At 41.4% G+C, this 24,310-nt stretch overlaps 2 protein-coding genes across 2 annotated transcripts in view; one reads left to right on the top strand and one right to left on the bottom strand.

The window, feature by feature from the left end:
* Nucleotides 1-781, bottom strand: part of Polr1a (RNA polymerase I subunit A) — a 65,056-nt gene extending 64,275 nt beyond the window's left edge. The window contains exon 1 of the mRNA XM_059257967.1: nucleotides 600-781. Within this exon, the coding sequence (XP_059113950.1) occupies nucleotides 600-676 (77 nt within the window). The 5' untranslated portion in view covers nucleotides 677-781. The remainder of the gene's footprint in view (nucleotides 1-599) is intronic.
* Nucleotides 782-1,086: 305 nt separating this feature from the next.
* The window catches only part of Ptcd3 (pentatricopeptide repeat domain 3), a 33,101-nt gene continuing 9,877 nt past the window's right edge, over nucleotides 1,087-24,310 (top strand). Inside the window, exons 1-14 of the mRNA XM_059257966.1 lie at nucleotides 1,087-1,199; nucleotides 3,127-3,179; nucleotides 3,291-3,327; nucleotides 7,862-7,907; nucleotides 9,956-10,024; nucleotides 10,667-10,771; nucleotides 12,532-12,655; nucleotides 15,037-15,152; nucleotides 17,427-17,482; nucleotides 18,697-18,784; nucleotides 19,839-19,899; nucleotides 20,309-20,394; nucleotides 21,159-21,303; nucleotides 22,186-22,236. Of these exons, the coding sequence (XP_059113949.1) occupies nucleotides 1,096-1,199; nucleotides 3,127-3,179; nucleotides 3,291-3,327; nucleotides 7,862-7,907; nucleotides 9,956-10,024; nucleotides 10,667-10,771; nucleotides 12,532-12,655; nucleotides 15,037-15,152; nucleotides 17,427-17,482; nucleotides 18,697-18,784; nucleotides 19,839-19,899; nucleotides 20,309-20,394; nucleotides 21,159-21,303; nucleotides 22,186-22,236 (1,141 nt within the window). The 5' untranslated portion in view covers nucleotides 1,087-1,095. The remainder of the gene's footprint in view (nucleotides 1,200-3,126; nucleotides 3,180-3,290; nucleotides 3,328-7,861; nucleotides 7,908-9,955; nucleotides 10,025-10,666; nucleotides 10,772-12,531; nucleotides 12,656-15,036; nucleotides 15,153-17,426; nucleotides 17,483-18,696; nucleotides 18,785-19,838; nucleotides 19,900-20,308; nucleotides 20,395-21,158; nucleotides 21,304-22,185; nucleotides 22,237-24,310) is intronic.

Here is a 24,310-nt window from a genome sequence, read left to right as displayed (position 1 = left end):
TGACAAAAGAACTGACTTAAGGCAGTGGCAATAGAGATAAAAGGAGGGTAAAATCAAATTAGATTATGTAGGTAACATACAGCAAAAGCCTAATAAATAAGATGTTAGAGTGGAGTCTAGAATTGTTTCATTTTGCATTAAACCTGGCACGCCAGTTTGGGGAGGCAGTTCCTTTCAGTTTGTGGAAGTGAGGGTGCATGTTGCGTTTTTAATGCAAGTTTGAGATGCGTGTATGTTATCGAGATCAAAATGAAGATTAAAGAAGAGTTCCTGCGACTTCATAACTTCATAAAGTAGAACAAGGCCTTAACCTGCGATTTAAAGGTTCATCATCGCTCCGACGAGAGGAGACTAATTAGGTAGTTCATAAGCGCGTGGCGAACATGAGAGTATAAATGACTGGTTCGTTAACGAGGAAGATGAACGGATAAAGATGGAGCAAGGAAGGTCAAACCTAGTCCCAAACGCATTCCTTCCCGCTACCTGCAAAACGGCGCCAGGCAGCCGGACCCCCCCCGACAGGCTCGGCGCAAGGCCTTTTGGGAACTGTAGTTCCCGGCGCCCACTGCCACAACCACGCATTCCCACCAACTCCTTACTTGAGCTCCTCGGCCGAATACATCCCGAAGGAAATGCCCTGAAGCCGTCTCCATGGCGTGTGCTTGGAGGCCAGCATCTTTCGAATCAGTTTTGAGATCCGTCACCTAGAGAGAAGTTCCCGTTAGCTCCGGCGAAACACGCTGGACTCTCGCAGCACGGAGCCACCATGTGTTTTCCACTGCGCTTGCGTGCCGGAAACGCTGCCTAGCTTACTGACTTGGACGAGCTCACTTTTGCTTTCGGGGTGGGGTGGGGTCGGAAGAAAATAGTCTCAAGACCCTCGTTCTGTTTAAAAATAAAATCACAATTGAGACATCAGAAATAATATTTCAAGTACATTTATTTGAGGTGAATGATGTGTAGTGAGCCTTCCGTTGGTATCCTTGCCATGACCTTGTAACCACCCATTTCGGCTGAGACGTTCCACGGCCGCCCCGCCTCTTTTGACCTTGTAGGCGGAGGGCGTTCCCAACGTGCTCTGCGAAGAGTCCAAAGATGGCGGCGGCGCTGTCTGCTCGCTGCGTGCGTTTCCGCGGCGGGCCTGCCTTGCTGCAGACTGCTCGGGGGGCAGGTGTGTGTGAAGCGAAGCCCTGCTGCAGGTAAGAAGACCCGGAGTCAGTTAGACCTTGCATTTCCTTAAGAGTTGTGGAACTAGGTGGCATGCAACGGTGTTTGCGTGCTGGAGGCCGCGCGCCCCCAAGGGTAGCACGAGGTAGCGGTGGTTTGACCTAAGTTTCGAACGGCGTATATTCTTTCGGGAGATTTTTTTATTGGTTGGTTGTAATACTCTATAAAGTTGAAATTGCCCTTTAAAATAGGTCCCTGTTTTCGTAAAGTTCACATTTCCGTGAGTGCTTCTACAAGCCCCTTAACAAATTTCTTTAAAACCCCTCCCATATCCATTTTAACTCTGCCAAAAGGAAAGAGCGAAGTAATAGATTTTCCCCAAATAAACGGTAGGCTCTCATCGCCCCTGTGGACCGAATGTTATGAGAACTTTGAGCTAAGAAAATTAGGCTGTAGTAAAAGCAGAAAAGCCTTTTAAAAAGCCCGACCTCACTCTTTCGATATTGCTTGGGACATATTGCAGATATTTATGTAATTTCATTTTACACCCTTCAAACAGTGGCCTGGTGCAAGGCATTTAGGTGTAGTAAAAAATTTGAAATCCAATTTTATTTTTGTGTATTGATTCCAAGACCTCATGGATGCCGATTACCCACTCTGCTACTGAGTTAAAATCACCAGCCCAAGAAATCTTTCATGTTCAGTGTTTGCCTTTTCTTGAGTTGGATGATAATGGACAACTTTTCTAAAGTGAATTCTGACTAGTAGTAACTGTCTGAAAGAACTGTAGGGATTGAATTTGATGTAACTTACTTACGGTATGTATTTTGTACGTACTTTATCTCAGTTCCCCTAAAGACAACACTGGTTGACTTTGTAGAAACCATTTTGCAGTCGGGTCCCAGCCCTCCCTTTCTGCTTGTTTTCTTTGCCTGATGGCTACTTCTTTCTCTCAGCATAAGATGATGATTTCAATAAAAGCTTAAGTAAAAATGATACCTTAGACCAGGCACCAGTGGATGACATAGTTTTCTCTGTGATCACATATAAATTTTCTGAGTAATTCTGATGCCCTTTAAGAATAGAAGACACAAGGTAATATTAACTGTTGGTTTGATTTTAGGATACCTGTAAGTGTGTCATTATCCTTGACTGTCCTGGAACTCGCTCTGTAGACCAGGCTGGCAATGAACCAATATATATACTGGGCAAAAAAAGTTGGGGGCCCTCTGAGAATATAGCAAACAGTCAAAAGCCTTCTGTTGTTGGTACATTTTTGGTTGTTAAAAGTGGTGGAATATACGGCCATAGGTGATCTAAGCTTTGTTCTGATTGCTTTGAGTGGAGTAGGCATTTGCTTGCTATCTGAGTTCTGTCTATTAAAAGCAACAACTCACTGAATTGATCCTTGTCCTGCATTTTCCAGGTTAATTTCTGTTCTAGTGCTGTTAAATTTTCTGGTTTTAATCTTGATTATTTTGTTGTTTTTTTTTTTTGTCTTTTTTTTCGAGACAGGGTTTATCTGTGTAGCTTTGCGCCTTTTCCTGGAACTCACTTGGTAGCCCAGGCTGGCTTTGAACTCACAGAGATCCGCCTGGCTCTGCCTCCCGAGTGCTGGGATTAAAGGCGTGCGCCATCTTGATTATTTTGTAATGAGATTGCATACTTAAAAAATCTTGGCTGATACTATAGCTTAGTGTTCCAGAGCTTGGCTTAGCATGGATGAGGCTCTGGTTTGATTCCTAACATCACAAATAAATTTTAACCACCTATTGTTTTTTGCATTGAACTTGCTGTTTTGGTCATGATGTGAGGTATACAGTCTAGTCTATTTGATCCATGATAATTAGAAAGTGTAGCTCAAAATGTATGCATGCAGGTGGAGATGAGCCGAGAGCTTCAATAATGAGCAGTATTAACTTTAGAGGTTTTTGTTGTTGTTGTTGTTGTTTAATGCAGATTTTATCCTGGAAGTGCATCCGTCCCAAAGGTTGAAGGAACAAATGTAACAGGTAATTTTAAAACCATGGAAATAGTTTATTTAAAAACGAAACAAAAAAAAATGCATCTTGTATTTCTTTGTATTATTAGGAAACTGATTATTTTTATCTTTGTCCTGTAAGGGATTGAAGAAATAGTCATTCCAAAAAAGAAAACATGGTGAGTATCATTTGCTATTCATTTAACCAGTGGTTCGGTGTTTGCTGTAAATAAAACTTAAGGTTTAAGCAGTGCCTATCTCATAGACAGTTATTTATTAACCATTATTTTTAAGATTTATGATGTAGGTTTTTTAAAGATTTGTTATGTATACCATGTTTTGCCTGCATGTATGCCTGCAGGCCACAGAGGGCACCAGATGTCATTATGGATGGTTGTGAGTCACCATGTGGTTGCTGGGAATTGAACTCAGGACCTCTGGAAGAGCAGCCAGTGCTCTTAACCACTGAGCCATCTCTCCAGCCAGTGATGTAATTTTTATGTGTAAAACTACACATTTAGTTTAGAATTGAACTATTAGATATACTTTTTTTGTATAATAATTTTACATTTTAGTGGCTACATTGTATTTCATTATATTGATATGACTAGACTCATTTGTTCTCCTGGCCAAGAGCAAGAACAGTGGCTGGCCATGGTGCCACGCACCTTTAATCCCAGCACTCGGGAGGCAGAGGCAGGAAGATTTCTGTGAGTTCAGGCAAAACCTAGTCTACCTAGCGAGTTCATACAGTGAGGAAGAATAGGAATAACAGAGCATCAGAGGTAAGAGTAGAAACTTGGTTATCTGTGAATACAGCATTCCAGTGTACAGCACTTTGCCAGCTTCTGTACCCAAAAAAACTACAAGAAATACAGGAGGATATTTGGAGTGTTCTACAATCTAACTGCTGCCTGCTTATATCGAATCTTATAGTCCTATATGTATGTAACTTTACCCGTATAGCTAGCAGGAGTTCAGGTATATTGAGTATTGTTTTGTGGTGGCATACACCTGTAATCCCAGCACTCAAGGGGCAGAAGGTAAAGGATTGATTGTCAAAGACAGAATGTAACATGATTGTTGATGGCTTGGTGGCAGGCCTGTTGAAAATGTTATTAGGAAACAGGATATGAATTGGTGGATGCAAAGCATTGGTCAGCAAATCAAGGCCCTTTTTTAAAAATTTGGCTTATAAGATAAGATTTTTTTTTTTTAAATATAGTTAGGGGGGGGGCGCCAAAAAGAAAGCCAGGCAGTAGTGGTGCAAACCATTAATCCCAGTACTCAGGAGGCAAAGGCGGGTGGATCTCTGTGAGTTCCAGGACAACCTGGTCTACAGAGTGAGTTCCAGGACAGCCAAGGCTACAAAGTAAAACTGTCTTGAGAAACCAAAAAGAAAAAAAAAGTAACATGAAAATTTGTGTCAAATTTTATGTGGAATGTAGCTTAGTTTGGTCACATACTTCTTTTTATTGTGTGCTGACAATTTGGACAGCAAACTTTTTGTGCTACCATATTAAAATATTTACTCCGGGGCTGGAGAGATGGTTCAGCTGTTGAAGGCTAGGCTCACAACCAAAATATTTACTCTGTCTCTTACTCCTGGTCCCCCAAAAAAGAAATGGTGTAGAGTGGATTTTGAACCCTGATGTGGAGCTTCTGATTTCAAGGCTCAAGAATCTGTATTTTCAGACTCCATGTGCCTTTTGTACTCTAAGGCTATGATCTTTCAGATCTCACAATGTCATAGAAAACTTAAACAAATTACAGTCATTGTGAATTTTCATACATGACTATGACATGATGAAGACAAAGTTCAGCAGGTTAGTATGGATTACGAGGTTATTTTAAGAAGCCTAATTATGATTTGTAAAAGAAGTGCGATTTTCTCAGCACTCGGGAGGTAGAGGCAGGTAGAGCTCTGTGAGTTCAAGGCCAGCCTGGTCTATAAATTGTGTTCCAGTTTTGAATTCCAGGACAGCCAGAGCTGTTACACAGAGAAACACTGTCTCAAAACAAACCAAACAAGAAAAGAAGTAGAATTAAAAACCTTTCATATTAGCAAAGAGTAGAATATATGTATTTGTTGATGAAACAGCAAATTGGAACAGTTATTTGGGTGGAAGTTAGGATCAGAATTTAAGGTAATGTCCATACCCGTCAGGAGGAATGCTTGCACCTGTGGCCAAAGAGCAGTCACAGCTGAAACAGCCTACACACCCATCTTTGGGTGAGTGGATAGAAGTGCCATCATGCTATGACATTAAAGACATTGGTTACATCTGTGCATAATCATGTGGATAATAGAAACTCATTTAACATGTACCAAGTGACTGATACCAAGTTGCTTTGTTGTGTTTTTTAAATCTGCTTATGCTTAAAACTACCTTTAAAAGTTCTGGAAATAGGGGGTTGATGCTGAACTTGCCTAGCATACATTTGAAGCCTTAGATTCAGTTCTTAGATACTGTATAAAACTAGATGTAGTGGTACAAGCCTTCAGTTCTATCACTACAGGTGAAGTTCAAGGTCATCCTCAGCTACATAGGGAGTTCCAGGACAGCCTAGGCTACATGAGACTCTTGTCTCAAAAGAAATTCTACTCTGGATATTGCCTATGAAATTGTTGTTAGGTAAGATCACAATATGACACCAGATACCATAGCTTAACCTGTAAACTTTGGAAGGATTTTGGTGAATTTTTTTTAATTTTTAAGAAATTTATTTTATGTGTGAATGTTTTGCTTTATTATTTATTTTTTTGTTTGGTTTGGTTTTTCTTTTTTTTTTTAAGATTTATTTGTTATGTATACAGAATTCTGCCTGCACATATGTCTGCAGGCCAGAAGAGGGCACCAGATGTCATTATGGATGGTTGTGGGCCACCATGTGGTTGCTGGGAATTGAACTCAGGACCTCAGGAGGAGCAGTCAGTGCTCATAACCTCTGAGCCATCTTCCAGCCCCTGGTTTGGTTTTTCAGGACAGGGTTTCTCTGTGTAGTTTTGGTGCCTGTCCTAGATCTCGCCGTAGGCTAGGCTGGCCTCGAACTCACACAGATCTGCCTGGCTCTGCCTCCCGAATGCTGGGATTAAAGGTGTGCGCCACCACCACCCAGCTGATGTTTTGCTTTTATATATGTGTGAGTGCCATGTGTGTGCTTGGTGCCTGTGGAGGTCAGAAGAGGGTGTCTATCCCAGGGAACAGGAGTTAGGGATGGTTGTGAGATACCATGTGGATGCTGGAAATGAAGCCAGGTCCTCTGGAACATCAGCTGGTGCTCCTAGCTACTAAGCCATTTCTCCAGCCCTGGTTTTTATTTTTTAAGGATATTATTCATTGTGAATACTTTAAAATACTTTTTGAAAAAGAATAAGATTAGTGGCTGTGCACTTGTCTTGAAAAGGATGTATGAAGTAGGCCCCACACCTGAAATAATGTAATGACCCCAATGAAACTTAGGAAAGAAGAGCTTTCATTCAAGGACTATGTAAAGTGACCCTGTCTCTAAAAACCAAACAAACAAAAACAAAGTAGCATATCCAATGGCTGTCTTATATACTACAATTATTCAGCTTCTCATGTTATAAAACTTAGTTTTTTTCTTTCTCAGATGACTTACAGTCTTATAAATATTATGTTAAACTTTATTTAAAATAACCCTAAATTTTTTAAAATCACAACAATTCTCTTGGAAATTAAATACATGAACCCTAGCAAGAGTAATCTAAGGGGCTGCAGAGATGGTTCAGAGGATGAGAGCATATATTGCCCCTGCAGAGGACAGTTCAGTTTCTAAAGTCAGATGGCCTACAACCACCTGTAACTCCAGCTCCAGGGGGATCCAGTGCCTCTGGTTCCCACAGGCTCTTGCACTTGTGTATACACACACACACACACACACACACACACACACAAAATTAAGAGTGAGCAGATTTGAAGTAGATTATGTCATCTGTCATTTATGCCAGTGAAGCTTTTCCAGTAGCTCAGTGACAAAGGTAAGATGTACTGCTGGCCTAAGGGTCTCCTGCCCTCCCCGGATGAAAGGTAGATGAGGGGTTTATTCAGTATGGCCACGTTGGGAAGAGAGACAAAGAGATAGAGTGGAACACTCCCCACCACCAGCAGCAGCAGCAACAGCAGCAGCAGTAAGGAAAGGGCTGGAGTTGTAAAAAGCTGGTCCAGGCTATGGTGGGGTCTCACACATCGTTGATCCATCATTGCCTAGGATAAAAGTGGATCATTGTGGAGGCTTTGCTTTAAGTTGTTCATGTCAGAGTCCAGAGAGTACACAAGGAAGTGGGTTGGAGGAAGTCAGCGAGGTAGATTTATGAGATGAGAGAGGGAATCACTAGCCCTGGATTATTAGGTTATTAGGGATCAGGTCAGAGCGCACATGAAGCAAAGGGAAGGAGGACTATGCCATCCAAAAGAAGCAGACTTTTGGTGCTGAGGGTCTAGCTTCACAGGGACTCTGAGCCCCATTAGACTTTAGCTCTGTCGCCTCTGCCTCCGTTCCTGAGATTATAGGATTGTGTCCCATCTGCTGCTCAGCCGTTTCTGCTCTCATGGTTTCGTGAAATAAGTGCTGGTTCTAGGTGAGGCCTTGTTTTATGATAGAGCCAACGTCCTCTGAGAGTAGAATGACTTGTTCATTTTCTAAGTGTCAATAGTCTTGGTAAAGGCTGACTTGTGGTTCTTATTCTAGGGATAAAGTGGCTGTTCTTCAGGCACTTGCATCCACGGTAAACAGGGTAAGTAGGATTTTTAGATTAATAACACATTGTTATAGCTCTTTATGCAGAATTAAACTATTGTGCATCTAGATTTTTTTTTTTAACAAATTAACCCAATCCCTACTTTTAGAAAATGAGGAGACAGGTTTGTGAAGTGACCGGCCTAGCTAGGATGTAATGCCCATGAAGTGTTTTTACAGCATACTATAGTTGTTTGTTTTTAGAGACAGATTCTTTCTGTAGTCCTGGCTGTCCTGGAACTTGCTCTGTAGAGCAGGCTGGCCTTGAGCTCACAGAGCTCCTCCTGCCTCTGCTTCCCAAGTATTAGGATTTTTTTAAAATTATTTATTTGTATTTTATGTGTGTTGGTGTTTGCCTGCATATATGTCTGTGTGAGGATGTCAGATCCCCGGAACTGGACTTACAGACTTGTGAGCTGTCATGTGGGTGCTGGGGATTGAACCTGGGTTCTTTGGAAGATCGCCCAGTGCTCTTAACCACTGAGCCACCTCTCCAGCCCCCAAGCGTTAGGATTTTTAAAGGCATGTACCTCCATGCCCAGCTCATACTAATCATTTCTTTTTTTTGTTTTGTTTTGTTTTGGTTTTGGTTTTTCGAGACAGGGTTTCTCTGTGTAGCTTTGCGCCTTTTAATTACTAGAAAAGCTATTTGACATGCTTGATTCTAAAAATGACATGAAATAAAAATTAATTAATTCAAAACAAAACAGGTGCTTGTTTCTGAGGGATTTGGTAACCAAACAGAGACATTGTCTTAGTTCTGACTCTGATACATCAGTCTTTCTTGCTGGTGATAATATACTGGTCAAAATACAGATCTTATATCAGGTGTGGTGTACACACCTTTGATCCCAGCACTTGGGAGGCAGAGGTTGGGGTAGGAGGCTGGAGTTTGGTAGCTCCTTAGGTCTTCAAAAGGCGCACACACAGTTCTGAATAGCATTTCAGATGCCTGTTTACAGACAAATGAACTGCTCAGTCGCTGTCTACCTGAGTAGTTGGGGCAGGGTCTCAACTGAACCAAGAGCTTGCCTATAAAGGCTTGTTTAGCTAGCCAGTATTCTGGGAATCCCTTGTCTCTGCGTTCTGAGCACTAGAATTATAGGAGGGCTGGCACAGCTATCCAGTATTTACAAGTTCTGTGGCTCACACTTGCATGGTAAGTGCTGTACCTATTTGGCCATTCCCCAGCTGAAGGAACTCTCCTTTTGTTTTGCTTTGGTTTGGTTTTTTCGAGGCAGGGTTTTTTTGTAGCCTTGGCTATCCAAAAAGTTGATCTGTAGACCAGGCTGGCCTCGAACTCAAAAGATCCACCTACCTCTGCCTCCTGAGTGCTGGGATTAAAGGTGTCTATCACTACCTAGTAAGAAGGAACTCTCTCTTTTTTTTTTTTTAACTTTTTAAAAATAATTTATTTTATTTTATTTGCATTTGTGTAAAGGTATCAGATCTCCTGGAAAGGGAGTTACAGACAGTTGTGAGCTGTCATGTGGGTGCTGGGAATTGAACCCGGGTCCTCTGGAAGAGGAGCCAGTGCTCCTAACCCCTGAGCCATCTCTCTAGCCCAAGAAGGAACTCTTTAAGTGAAGATGCATATATGGATACATAGTGACTGTGCTGTGAAGGAAATCTTATTCCAGGAAACTGTCAAGGGACTAGTTAATTCAGGGGTCCTTAACTAGAGTTTAAAACTGTCAGTCCTAACTGACAACAGACTGAAATCGTAAGAAATAAGGCTGAGGAATTAGCACAGTGTTAAAATGCTAACTAATTCTGTGAAGCCCTGAGTTCAATCCTTATTACCAAGAGCAAAAACCTTGTAAGATGGAGCCATGGGGATTTATACTTACTTGTTCTAAGTTGTGCATAATTTGGGGGAAGTCTTTTGACGTATATTATTTATTTTTATATATGTAGACATATATCCATACATATTCCTGTGTGTATGTTTCATGTGTAATTAAAATTTCAGTTTATAGAATTTGTGATCATCACTAAAGCTTAGAGAGTTTCAATGAAAATCTAAAAAGATATGCCTTTCCACAGGACCCTACAGCTGTACCTTACGTATTTCAGGATGACCCTTACCTCATACCAACCTCTACTGTGGAGTCTGTGAGTGCTGTTATATAACTTTTCAAGTAATTTTTAAGACCTTTACTGATTTGTGTAAGAATATATAAATAGTTGAATATATTAAAATACACCTTGAAAAGCTTAAATGCTGACAAATGGTACGCTCTGAATCTCTTTTATCAAAAATTTGATTTTAATTTTTTAATTAAGGTCTTTTTTTTTTTCCATGCATTGGTGTTTTGCCATGGGTGTTGGGTCCCCTGAAACTGGAGTTACAGACAGGCCTGAGCTATGATGTGGGTGCTGGGATTTGAACCTGGGTCCTCTGGAAGAGCAATCAGTGCTCTTAACTGCTGAGCCATCTACCAGCCCTATTTTATTAAGGTCTTAAGCAAACCATTTGTGTGTGTGTGTGTGTGTGTGTGTGTGTGTGTGTGTGTGTGTGTGTGTGTGTGTTGCACTGTATATAAAACGTGACCTGAAATTAATGTCGTACTCAGAATTGAGATATGTGCAGTACTGTAACTTGGTTTGTTATTGGGACTTCTAGTATTATTGCTTTTTTTTTTTTTTTTTTTTTTCCTGGGGAGAAGGGAATAATTTTTGCTGAGGGTATAGCTTTGCTTAAGTTTAAATTATATGTAAATGCTAATTTGTATTTAAATCCCCCCCCCCATATAGCGTTCATTTTTATTGGCAAAGAAGTCCGGGAAGAATGCAGCAAAGTTTATTATTAATTCATATCCCAAATATTTCCAAAAGGATGTAGCTGAGCCTCATATACCGGTAAGAAGAGGTGATTGTGTCTTTTATATTATAATAATAGGAATGCAGATTAAATCATTTGTCCATAACTGGTTTAGCCATTTTAGTGCCGTGAATATTGGAGTGAGAACATTTACTGACCTTTTAAAGTAATTCTTGTGTGTGATTCCTAATGCTGCTCTTGAGTCTTCTCTGTGACTGTTCCTTTTCAGGGTCCTCTAGTGGCTTCCTGCATTTCCTTATACATGTTGTCTTCATCAGTTTTTACAGTCTGCACTTGCCGGTCTGGTCGTCCCTGCACTCTGTTGTCTTTATCTTGACCAGATTCCTCCTCTTGGGACTTGAGGCTGTCTGTCTGACTCCCCTTTGTTCTGTAGTTGGGCGGTGCTTGTAGAGTGTTCCAGCAGCCACAGCAGTCCATCCCTTCAGCACAGCAGTGAGCAAAATAGGTGCACCTTCTCCTCCTGAGAGTGTGTGGAAATTCCAGCTTCACAGCAGCTCATCTGCGTACAGCCTCTCCCTTTCCCGTCTGTTCCCCAAACTCACACCCAGACACAGCCATCCTCCCTCACACCGCAGCTTCTGGTGACTGGCCAGCAAACCGATATGGTTCTGTGGTGAAATACGAAAACCCTGAATCAGAACAGCGGCAGTTGTGGGGTGGTCATCTGCTGGCTCAGCACTCTCCTTTAAGTTTTTGGCTGTCGCTGCTCCTGTGCTTGGCTTTAGGGGTCATTGGTGCTGAAGCCTTGCAGGGGTCTCCTGTCTTGGAGATAGAGCACTATATATCATATCCTCAGATGAGGAAGTGCCTCCCTGAGATACAGCTGTAAGGCATTTTCTCAATTAGTGATCAATGGGGGAGATCCCAGCCCATGGTAGGTGGTGCCACCCTGTGGTGGTCCTGAGTTCTACAAGAAAGCAGGCCGAGCAAGTCATGTGAAGCAAGCCAATAAGCAGCACCCCCCATGGTCTCTGCATCAGTGCCTGCCTCCAGGTTCCTGCCCTGTTTGAGCTCCTGTCCTGACGGCCTCAGTGAATAGCAATGTAAAAGTGTAACCCAAATGAACCCTTTCCTCCCCGGCTTTATGGCGTGGTGTTTGTTGCAGCAATGGAACCCCTAACAAAGATGGGGGGGGTGTATATTGTAGTTGGTTTTTGTCTTGTTTTGTATTTTCAAGAAAGGATCTCACCAAGTATCCTGGCTGGCCTGGAACTCCAAAGAAAGCCACCTGCCTCTCCCTGAAGGACCCTGGGATTAAAGATGTGCTCCACTATGCCTGTTTTTTTGTTTGTTTGTTTTGTTTTGAAAGCAGGATTTTTTGTTTTTTTACCAGCACTAAAGTATTCAGCTCAACCTCAGGTTGCAACCCTTGGTTGAAAATGGGGTCTTCAAAGTATGGATTGAGTATTTATGATAGAATGTTTTTAAATTTTCATCAAGTCAGGAGATGGCTAAGCAGTCTTCTCTGCTCAAGTTGAAGTTTATTGGCCTTTCCTGTGTGTTTTGATTTTGTTTTTTCAAGACAGGATTTCTCTGAGTGGCCTTGGCTGTCCTGGAACTTGCTCTACAGAGATCTGCCTGCCTCTGCCTGCCCCTCCACCCCCATCTGGAGTTAAAGGCATGCGCCACGACCTGCCCAGCTTCTTGTTCTTACCTGTATATTTTGTTTTTATGTTCAGAGCAGTGAACTGATTTTGCTTTGTTGGTGCTAATAGCTTCCTCCTGCTGTTATCCTTTTTCCTTGGCCTGCTTGTCATTTGTTCCTCTTCTTTCCTAGTGTCTAATGCCTGAGTGCTTTGAACCTCAGATTGAAGATGTTAGCGAAGCTGCCCTCAAGGAACGAATCAGACTCAGGAAAGTCAAGGCTTCTGTGGACCTCTTTGATCAGCTTTTACAAGCAGGTGATTCACCTCAGCCCGAGCCCCTCTCGGAACTTGGGGCCATTTGATGTGATCCAAGTAGGTTTTTGATTTTTCCAGACAGGGTTTCTCTGTGTAGGTTTGGAGCCTGTTCTGGAACTCACTCTGTAGATCAGGCTGGCCTCGAACTCACAGAGATCCGCCTGACTCTGCCTCCTGAGTACTGGGATTAAAGGCATGTGCCACCCCCTCCTGGCAACCCAACTAGTTTTGAGTAAAAATGACCAATAGTGTTTACTTCTGTTTGAAGTGATATAATATACGTAATTCATTTTCTGCTGCTTCAGACTGAAACTGTAAGTGAAGTAGAACTGCAGGTTCATTTGTTTGTTTTTGTCCTGTGCACTGGTAAAGTACATGCTGATTCTTGGCCTCCTTTTTTAACATTAGGTGTGAGAAGGTCGGGCCAAATAAACCTGAGAAATATGCTGAATGGTGGTGGCACACGCCTTTAGTCCTTGCACTTAGGAGGCCAAGGCAGGCAGATCTCTGTGAGTTCAAGGCCAACCAGGGCTACACAGAGAAATTCTGTCTTGAAAAAACTAAACAAAAACCAGAAATGCTTTATTTTTATTGTGTGTGTGTGTGTGTGTGTGTGTGTGTTTTGTTTGCATGTATATCTGTGCATCATATGTGGGCCTGGTGCTTACGAGGCCGGAAGAGAGCATCAGATCCTTGCTAACTGGAGTTACCGATGGTTATTTTACCACCATTTTGGGTGCTGAGAATCAACCCCAAGTCCTAAGGAAGAGCAGCCAGTGCTTTTAACTGCTGAGCCATCTCTCCAGCCCTGAGAAATGCTTTAAAAGAAAGACTGTTGGACTGGAATCAGGGACTCGGACCGTGATGTGGTCCTATGTCACTTAGTAACCTAGACAGAGGCCACAGAATGTTCCGAGAGGCCAGCTAACATCCTGTTGTACTTTAAATTAGATCTGGAAATTTTTTAAGGAAATACAGTTCTAGATAATGTGGCTGGTAAGCTACAGTGAATATACATGTGGTCATTTCAAAGTCAACCATTATCGTTAAATATTAGGAGTCTAGACTGCTATTTAGTGAATTAGAATTAAAAATACGGTAAAAATGGAAGAAATGGCAACTGGAAAAAAATCTTGAAAATACAATTTGAACCCAAAACATTTTCTTACACTCTTTAAGAATTTAGGTAGCTTTCTGTAGCATCAGACGTACAACTGAAAGGGGACAACAGGTAGTATGTTGGTGAGGTTCTTCTGCTTCCTGAATGTGAGCAATGCTCGGTGTGAATCTGCATTGCACTCCTCGATGCTAAGGCTTCTACTTTTGCCCACAGTGGTATAGGTGTGTGCAGCCACTCAGTAAATGCTTCTAGTTTTTTTGAGGCAGGATGTCATGTTGCTTAAACTGGTCTTAAATACTTTGTAGTCAAGGATGACCTTGAACTCCTTCTGCCTCAGTGTCTTGAATGCTGGGGTTACAGGCATGGGCATTTGTGCCAAGCTTAATAAATTGGATCTTTTTTAAATACTTCCTTTTGAAAAAAAAATTTCTAGATTTTTATTTTATTTTTTTATGTGTATAAGTATGCCACATGCATGCCTGATACTTCTGGAGGTCAGAGAGCGTGTTGGATCCCCTGGAACTGAAGTCATGGATGGTTGTGTTCCATCACGTAGGTGTCAAAAGTTCAGGTCCTCTGCAAGAGCAGACGTGCTCCTAGCCACTGAGCCGTCTCTCCAGAACCCTCTGCTTTTCTTTCCTTCGCGCTTTCTCTATAAAGTGAGGGCTGGTGTGGGAGTATCATATTTTGAGCAATAGGGTTTTTTGGTGGATTTTGTTATTTTTGAGGTGCTGGGAGTCAAATAGTTGTTTGTTTTTATAATTATGCAGTTGTGCTAGTAGTTCTTAGTACATTTTTAATGAGGGCTTGAATCCAGTTGGGATAATTGTTTGTATTTATTTATTCAGTGAATCTGGTCTTAAAGAAATTCAGTGGAAATTGACCTGGACCAGCAGGTGGTTCTTCAGTGACAGGTCCCAGAGAGGAAGAGCCAAGGGATCAGAAAACGAAGAAGATAGGAAAGCTGGGGTCCAAAGGTCTCACACATGCTGTGTCTTATGCCAAGCAAGTTTATTAAGAGATACAGACAGCATCTTACACAGTTTGCACGGGGGAAAATGGGACAGAGTTCCCAGAAATGGATTATATATCATGGATATGTAATCATGATTTATATTTGTTAATTGGTAATATGGTAGTAGGGATTAAGGTTATAGCCAAATAAGCCACCATTAATAGAAGTGAAGAGTTTCATCTAACAGGCTTTGCTTTTTGGATGTTTGAAGGTTTCTTTCTTTCTTTTTTTTTCTTCTAACCACAGGAACCACAGTCTCTCTTGAAACAACTAATAATCTTTTGGATTTATTGTGTTACTATGGTGACCAAGAGCCCCCAGCTGACTGTCCTTTTCATCAACCTGAACGTGCAGAAAACTTGGTAAAAAAAAAAAAAAGAAAGAAAGAAAGAAAGAAATGAAAAGAAAAAGAAATAGCTTGGCTTTTGTTGGTTTCTAAAATAATCCTTTCTCGATGTGGGCAGGGTTCTTTGTGTGCCAGGTGTCATGGCACGAAGGGGTCTGCTGAGATGGCACAACAGCCTCCAGTAAGCAGTGATGAAGGAAGACCATGGGAACATTGTTTCCCGTTCATTTTTAGTCAGTGTATGTTAGTTACACAACATGATGTGTTTCGTTATGACGTTTTCATACATGTATATCATATATTTTAATAATCCTCCCTCCCATTTACCCTCCCCTTCCACTTTGTTCATAGGAGAAAAGACAAGCAACATCTGTTTTTCTGGATCTCTGTATGATCTCTAATTCCATCCATTTTCCTACAAATGACATTTTGATCTTTATGGCTGAGTAAAACTTGAATATGTTTGTGTGGCACACATGTTTTGGGAGGTGAACCTAGGTCCCTGCACATGCTAAATAAGTACTGAGTCATAGAGCCGTATCTCCAGAGTCCCCCTCTCCCCGTTGTTTGTTTGTTTGTTGAGATAAGGATCTTGCTAAATTGCTTGGACTGACCTTAAATTAATATTCTGCCTCCTAAGTAACCGAGTTGTAGGCTTCCACCACCAGGCCTAGCTACACATAGCTGGGCGTGGTGGCACACACCTTTAATCCCAGCAGAGAGACAGAGGCAGAAGGATCTCTTGAGTTTGATGCCAGCCTGGTCTACATGGTTAGTGAGGATAGCCAGAGCTACATAGTGAAACCCTGTCTCAAAAAAACCAAAACAAAACAACATCTACTGGGCATATAGGCTGATGTCATTTCAGCTATTGTAAATAGGGCAATAATAAATACAAGTGTGCAGCTATCTGTACAATATGTAGTTTTTCAGGTATTTACATATGCCATGGAGTGGCATAGCTGGATTGGATGCTGTTTGAGGAACCTTCATGCTGATTTCCATAGCAGATCCACCAGTTTATGTTTCTACCAGCAGTGAGTGTTTAAGGATTCTTTTTATCCTACATCCTCACCAACATTTGTTTGTGACTAGGGTGGGGTAGAATCTCAGTGTAGTTTTGATTGGTGTTTTCTTAATGGAACTTTAACTTTATTCTACTTAGCAATATTTTGTCTTCATGTACTACATACTCAGGCAAAGTGTTGGCCAGAAATGTTTGAGCCAGCCCTCTGTCGCTATGGTGACAGCCTGTTGTATAATGATCAAGGATCATTGATCAATGGTTACCCATTGCTCAAAAGTTGCAGATAATAGGGCTAGTGAGATAGTTCAGCAGGTAAAGGCGCTTATTATGCAGGCCTGCCTGGAACCATGTAAAAGTAGGACAAGAGAACCAAATCCTCATAGTTGTCCTGTGATCTCCATGTGTGTGCTGTAGCATGTGCAGGTCCATACTGAACCCACAGTGAATTTTTAAGATTTACACAGTTGTTATATGTATTTGGAGAATGAATTTCATGTTTAGACCATATCCCCGTTTGGATAAGGGGTTCAATCTTCGTTATTTTTATAAAAACATTTTTTTTCACTTGCAGATGATAAAAATATTTTAAGAGTGTTTCTGAGTAATGGTATTAAGGTCTGTTTCTGTTCTTTGTCCACTAATTGTGGGTTATTTCCTACATAGTAACTAGTGTTGTAAAATGCTCAGGCAGTGAGTAAGTCATACCTGTGGCCTTGCAGAACATCTTCTGGTCCCTGCCACACTGGCCCCCTGTTCCCAGCTTTGCTCCTAAAATAGCTGGCTGCCTACAGAACTAACCCTTGCTTCTGCAAATGCCTATCAGCCCTTTATGTCTGCCTCATCCCAGACACTTGGTTTATAAGTAAGGACAGGAGTTAGTCTCTTAAAGGTCCTTTAGCTCATATTAGTCATTATGTCAGTTTCTCTTGCTGTCACCTCATTTGTGCAGTGTTTTTCTGAGTCAAACCAGTTGTGGCTTCTGTAGAAGCAGGTTACACTTTTTGTTTTCCACTTTTTAACTCTAGGCACACCACTTAGGGCATCACTTTTGTCCTATCTCCAGTGATCTCTTGTTTAAGAACTGACTGCTTTCCTTGGGGGTTCGCTGATTTTCACACTGAAGGTGTGAACATTTTTTTGAGTTTTTCTTTGCCTTTTGCTGATATGTTATTTCCTTTAGTTTTCTGAATTTGTTTGGCTTTTCTGATGTTTTAAGTAGTCTGCTACCAAATATTGTCTTATCTTTTATTTCATCCATTCTAGGAAGAGGACGCAGAGGAAAATAATCAAACATTCAGGATGAAGACTATTCCTTGGAAGTATGTTACACATGAGAACCTTGTATAATGGGGATTTTACAGCACATGAGAAATACTTCACATTGTCCTCTGGAGTTGCAGTTCTGTAGGGCCCTAAAAAATATTTTTTTCCCCTTCATATATTCTATAATCTATCTTTATATTTTAGACCTTTTGTGTGTGGGGCAGGGGCAGGGTTTCTCTAGTTTTTGGCTGTCCTGGAGCTCACTGTGTAGAACACGCTAGCCTTAAACTAACAGCGATCCTTATGCCTCCTGAGTGCTAGGATTAAAAGTGTGTGCCATTACACCTGGCTTAATTATTGTTATATTCAAGGTTCCACCTTAATAGCCCAGGCTAGCCTCAAACGCAGACCATTTCTGCCTCTACTCCTAGGGCCTAGTATAATAAGTGTGCAACATCACTTCTAGCTTAGACTATTTTTTTTATAAGAATGTCCACTCCTGTCATCATATGAAAGTCCATTTAGGGTTTGACCTGCTTGTCCTTTTTGTGGTTTTTCCTCTGTTTTAGTTCACCAGTGTGACCTTGAGATGTAAGTCCCTAATTCTGAAAGAGTTCATGTGTTTTTGTTTGCTGAAAATAGTTTGAAAAAAAATGAATAACATTTATGATTGAACATTTAATTGAGTTCATAAAATAAAAATAAGTATTCTGTGTGGATATAGAGAAGAAAGGCTACCATTATTACCAGAAATTGAGATCTAGAGAGATGACTCAGTAGCTAAGAGCATCTCCTGTCTAAGACAGCTGGAGTTTAGTTCCCAGACCCTGTAGTTCCAGCTCTGGGAGGTCTGGTCTTCACGGGCACGGACACATGTGACACACATTGAAACATGGCACGTGCTCATATCCTAGTTCTCTCTGGTTCTGTAGTATTAGGGTATTCAGTATACAGGAAAAGGTATCATTTTCTTTCCCTCTAGTAAAGGCGCAAAATTGTTCATGCTAGAGTCATGGTTTCCTTGATGAGTTCTATATCAGGAGTTAAGAAGCAGGGTAGGGAACAGAGGAAAGCCTCCACTGTGTATCTTGTGTTTTTACCCGGGGTCCCTGAGCTATGGATGTCCAGACAACTTGAGATCTTTGACCCTCCATTTTTGAGATGATAACCCTGTCACATTCTCTGGGTTGTATAATGCTTATGCAGAAAATGGTGGCAGTTGCTACTAGTTTCCCAATGCCTCGGGTTCATGTTTATCTGTTGTTTCTAGAGCACAAAACAATGCTGAGAGAATCTTTGCTCTAATGCCAGAGAAGAATGCACGCTCCTACTGCACCATGATCCAAGGGATGGTGAAGGTACCGTCTTTTGTTTATTTTTATCTTGAAGAGCCATTGAGCTGTTCTTTTCCACCCCCATACTAACATGGTTGTGAAATGCCTGGGGTCAGGGAGTATATGCATAATGTGAAATTTGGCGGGTGGGTTCAATCCTAAGCAGGATGTCTGTTTGCTTCATACACCTCTATACACAACATAAAACAGGTCTACATAGACAGGGTCTCTTTGTGTAACCCTGGCTGGCTGGGTTCTTCTGCAAACAAGGCTTAAATACACAGCAGTTTAGCAGTTTGTGTGCCTCTGCCTAGTATTAAAGGCGCTCTAATACTTAGCAAAAACTATTATTATTTTTCTTTTTTAGATGGGCTCTCTGAAATTGCCCAGTCTGGCCTCAAACTCAACAATTCTTCCCATCCTAGTCTCCAGAGTAATTGGGACCATGGGCATAGCCTACAGCACTTAGCATGATCATTTTATGTAGTGTCTTTGTGAGCTTGCTCTGTAACCTGTTAAATGAGGTCCTATTTACGACTTTGTATCAGCCCTTCAAAATTTTTGAGCTTTGCAGCATTTCAGATTTTGGATTAGGGATGAACAACCTTTATTAAGGTTTTGTGAGATTTTTTTCCTTTATTCATGTGTTTTCCTTTATTCATGCATCTTTCTGACTCCCAAGTGTACAGGAGTATTTGTGTGCACACACACACACTCTCATTGTAATGGGTAGTGGAGGGTGTTGGATGCCTTGGACCAGTTAGTACAGGCATTTGTGAGCCCCTGACATGGGTGTGGGATTGAGAACTCCAGTCCCTCAGGCTGAGTCCCCTCCCTCTTGAAGGTCAGAGGCTTGGAAGCTTTCCCGTGTGTTGTGTTGTAGGGTGTCTCAGGGTTGTCTCCTGAGTTGTCTGCCCTCGCCATCCTGTTTCTACCCGTTAGATGTGACAACTGGAAATGTCTCTAAGTACTGCCAGTGCCCCCTGGCAGAAACGAGCTTCCTGAAAATTGGAGCCTGTTTTGTCTGTTCACATTCCTGGTTGTGAAGACGTTGATGATGTTGCTTTTTCCTCTCCAGCACCGAGCTTATGCACAGGCATTGAACTTGTACACCGAGTTATTGAATAACAGACTTCGTGGTGAGTTGGAGGACTCCCTCTACCTGTGTCTTCCTCTAACCTTCCTAATGTGGTGACCCTTTAATACAGTTCCTCATGGTGTGGTGACCCCCAACCATGACTTGGTTGCCGCTTCAGAACTAATTTTGCTACTGTTAGGAATCCTAATGTAAACATTTGATGTGCCAGATGTCTGCTGTGCCACCCCCAAAGGAGTCGGTACCTGCAGGTTGAGAACCACTGCTTTAACAAGAAGCAGTGAGATCTTTGGGTTGTCTCAGGCATTTGCCCACAGTTGTTGTTGGGGGGAGTTGTTTAGGTTTTTTGACTTGTGTTGCCACACTTGTGATTAAAGTGGGACTGGAGATCTAGTTCTATGACCATTTTCTCTCCACCTCAGCTGTTTTGTTAAGGTCCTTTTCTTTTACAGCTGATGTATATACCTTCAATGCATTGATTGAAGCTAAAGTGTTCACACCCAATGAGAAATTTGAGGAAAAATGGAATAACATACTGGTAAGGAAACCCCTTCGTTGTCCTCCAGCCACCTTTGACTAGGAAACACTAATGCAGCATTTCAGTGGTGGTCCCTGCTCTCAGCGAACAACTGTTCAGTGCCCTGCCCTTGCTTTAGAAGCCTCTCTAACTTGGGGTAGGGACACTGATTCATCAGTGACTACATAGCTAGATTCAGGAAGAGTTGGGGCACATTATGTGTAATTGGTCTTGTTCCTTAGGAAAGTAACATACCTATTATAGAGTTCTAGCCAAGGAACTGAAATTGAAATCACTGGGGAGATTTGTCAAAACTTAGAAATAGAATGTGGTTTTATATACGATAGGCGTCTTCTTTTTCTTGTTCAAGAAGACTGCAGATAGATAAATACCTTGGTCCATGTGGTGCATGGTAGGCTTTGGAGAGACAGAGACACTTTGACCAGTGACAGTGTTAGGAGGCTTTCTAGAAGATGGATCACTGTCAGGTGGTTCTTTGTCAGTTTGTTGGGTTGCTTTCAGAAAGGGTTTCACTAGCCTGGAACTTTGATATGTTAGCCAGGCAGGCTTTGAACTCATAGAGATCCCTTGCTTCTGAATCTCAAGTGCTGGGATTAAAGATGTGGGCTACCAAACCAGGCTATTTTTTTTTTTAAGCAGATAGTTATTAAATTAGGGATATAGGTACTAATTTGTTTCATATATAGCCACAGAATTAAATTCTATTAGCAGTTTTGGCAAATGACCTTGGAGTAGAAAAATTTTCCTGTTTTGGATTCATCCAGGATCTGCTGAAACATATGCTTGCACAGAAGGTGAAACCAAACCTGCAGACTTTTAATGCTGTGCTAAAGTATCTCCGGAAGTTTTACGCGATTGGAAGGTTGCCAGCCTTACAGACCTTACGTGAAATGAAACACCTTGGAATAGGTAAGGGTGCATCCTGGGTTCTCACTGAAGCAGAAGTGAGCTGGCCACTGGTCTCAGCCACAAAAGCACAGAGTGTTCTTATCTTTACTCTTTCTTACTGTTGGGGTTTCCTGGGGGCTTTTGTGATTTCATTTGCAGTTGGTCCTCTGTATCTATCTCGGCATTGAACCCCAGATAAAAATGTCATGTAAAAGTGATTGTGAATATGTATATACTTGTTTTTTGGTCATCCCTAAATAATACAAGAAAAGAAGTGTTTGCATAGCGTTTATGGCATATCAGATGTTCCTGGCGATCTAGAAATGCTTTGAAGTATACATTAGGATGTGTATGGGCTCTATGCAGACACTTCACCATTTTATATGAGCATCTGAAAAGCTGGGAATCGGGGTTCTGGATTCATGCCGCATGGATACCAAGTCATAACTATCTGCTCTGATAGGAGTGCTTAATCACTTCATGTTCTTTACAGTAAATACAATGTTACTTTGACATTTGATTCTGTAGCTCTCTTGATTTGAAAGGGAATTAATTGCTTTGTTAGCCAGTTTTAAATTCCAGGACATTTTTCTATCATAATTGAGTATTCTAACCCAAATTATGTGCTACTGTATTGTGGATACTTCAGTAATTGCTTAAGATTAGTTGGGCATTGATTGACTTCGTGGTGCTTTGCTGTTTTCAGTAATGAATCTCTCTTGTATGGATACTATTAACAAAGTGATGTAGTCTTTAGGGTTACTTCACCTTTTCATGAGATGAGCTAAAAATGTCTTCAAAGAACTAGAAATGTCTTTTGCTTAAATGTTAACATTGTGCTTCAGCTTTATTTTAGATAACTTATTTATTTCTTTTTTTCCTCTGTCTACCTTGTGATTTGAGAACCCTCACTTGCAACGTACCATCATATTATTCGTCTCTTTTATCAGCAAGGTATGTACAACCTTACATTATTTTGATTGGTGTGAAAATTGACCGTCTCGTTATGTAATTGTTGCAGTACTTGCTCCTCATATGAATTAAGAATAGAGGCTGTCTGGGCGGTGGTGGCGCACACCTTTAATGCCAGCACTCCAGAGGCAGAGGCAGGCAGATCTCTGAGTTTGAGGTCAGCCTGGTCTACAGAGCAAGTTCCAAGATAGCCAGGGTTACACAGAGAAACCTTGTCTTGAAACAGAAACAGAAATACACATAAAAATAAAAAACAATTTAAAAATAGAGAATTCAGCCCTGCGTGGTATTAGATGCCTGTAATCCTAGTACCAGCATTTAGGAGGCAGAAGCAGAAGAATCAAAGTTAGAGGCCTGCAAGATAGTTACTTCCAAAACAGGGGGGAAAAAAAAGAAAGAAAGAAAGAAAGAAAGAAAGAAAGAAAGAAAGAAAGAAAGAAAGAAAATTTACAAATTAGCATTTGCAGTTTGAGCAAAAAGGTTAATATTGAGAGTAGTATCCTTGATTGTGATATAAACTACAAACTGGAAAGGGCTATAAAGAGTACTAATATTTTGACTATAATAAAGAATTGGCAAGGTGAGTAGTTAGGGGTTCCTTTTGGTCTTTAGAACTGTACTGCTAAGTACAATAGCTTAGTAGTCATATATAGGTAGTTTGAGTATATTAAAACAGTGGTATTAGGGCTCAGCAACCATTTTCTTTTCCTTTGTGGGTTCCAGGAATCAAACTCTGCCATCAGGCTTGACAGCAGTTAACCTTATGTAACCCCAAGCCCTCTCACCGTCCCCCGAGTTACTCATCCTTCTTCTCCCTTCTCCAGTCCTGTCAGTCTTCCTCACAGGGGTCCCTTCTACTTTCATATGTCACATGTAAACATACGCATCTGCGTAATCTAGACTTCATGTGAACGAGGCATGTAATAGTTGTCTGAGTATGACTTATTTTGCTTGATATGATGACCTCTAATTCTGTTTTCCTGCACATGAGACAAATAGAACTCCAACATGTATTCCAGACCTGGTGGCACTTGTCTATAATCTCAGAACTTGAGAAGTCACAGCAGGCAGATCAGATGTTGAAGGTCATCTCTGAGCCAGCACATGCTCAGTCTCAGAAAAAGGGAGAGAGGGGGCCTAGGAAGATAGGTCAGTTACACAATCTAAAAAGTATAGCGTTTTATCCCAGAACACAAGTGTGGTAACGCATACTTGTAGTCCTAGCTGAAATGGGTAGATCCTTTACCTTAGGGCCATCCAACCTAGCCATTTTCCCCTTAAGTTGCTCTTGTTACTGGATGTTATCATAGCACCAAGACAGACCCTGTTACAAAAAGGGAGATGATTCAGTGGGTTATGTATTGCAAGCCTTGGGAGCTTAAATTGGATTCCTGAACCATTGTGAAGCCCAACTAGGTAGTGGATGTCTAATCCCAGTGTCCATGGTGAGATGGGAGGAAGAGATCATACAACTCCCCAGAAGTAGCTCACAGGTGAACACCCAATTCCTGATCTCCGTACCTTAGTGTTGGGATTAATAAGCATATGCCACATATACTAGGCTACCAATGCCCTTTTCAGAAAGTCCTGGCCTATGCCATGGTTTAAAAGTGATGTCCCTGTGGATTTTCTCTACCAATTTCAGAGTGTTAGGTCTTACATTAGTCTTTTCCCCATTTTTAATGATTTTTGTACACAGATGATTTTTTTTTATACATATAGAAATAGAATTTTGAGGGCCACAGAGATGGCTTAAGTTGGTGGTTCTCAACCTTCCTAATGCTGTGACCCTTTAAAACAGTCCCTAATGTGACCCTCAACCATAAAATTATTTTTATCACTGCTTTGTAATTTTGCTACTGTTATGAATCATAATGTGAATATCTGATATGCAGGATCATATGTGACCCCTGTGAAAGGGTCAGTTGACAACCCACAGGTTGAGAACCACTGGCTTACGTGGTTAAGAGAACTTGTTGATCTTCCAGAGGCACAAGCCCAGCACCGCCTCTAAGTGCAGCTTCTGAGGATCTTGCACTTTCTTCTGGAATCCCAG

Source organism: Peromyscus eremicus, chromosome 3, assembly GCF_949786415.1.
Source record: "Peromyscus eremicus chromosome 3, PerEre_H2_v1, whole genome shotgun sequence".
Taxonomy (NCBI): Eukaryota; Metazoa; Chordata; class Mammalia; order Rodentia; family Cricetidae; genus Peromyscus; species Peromyscus eremicus.
This window is presented reverse-complemented; position numbering and strand designations above follow the sequence as displayed.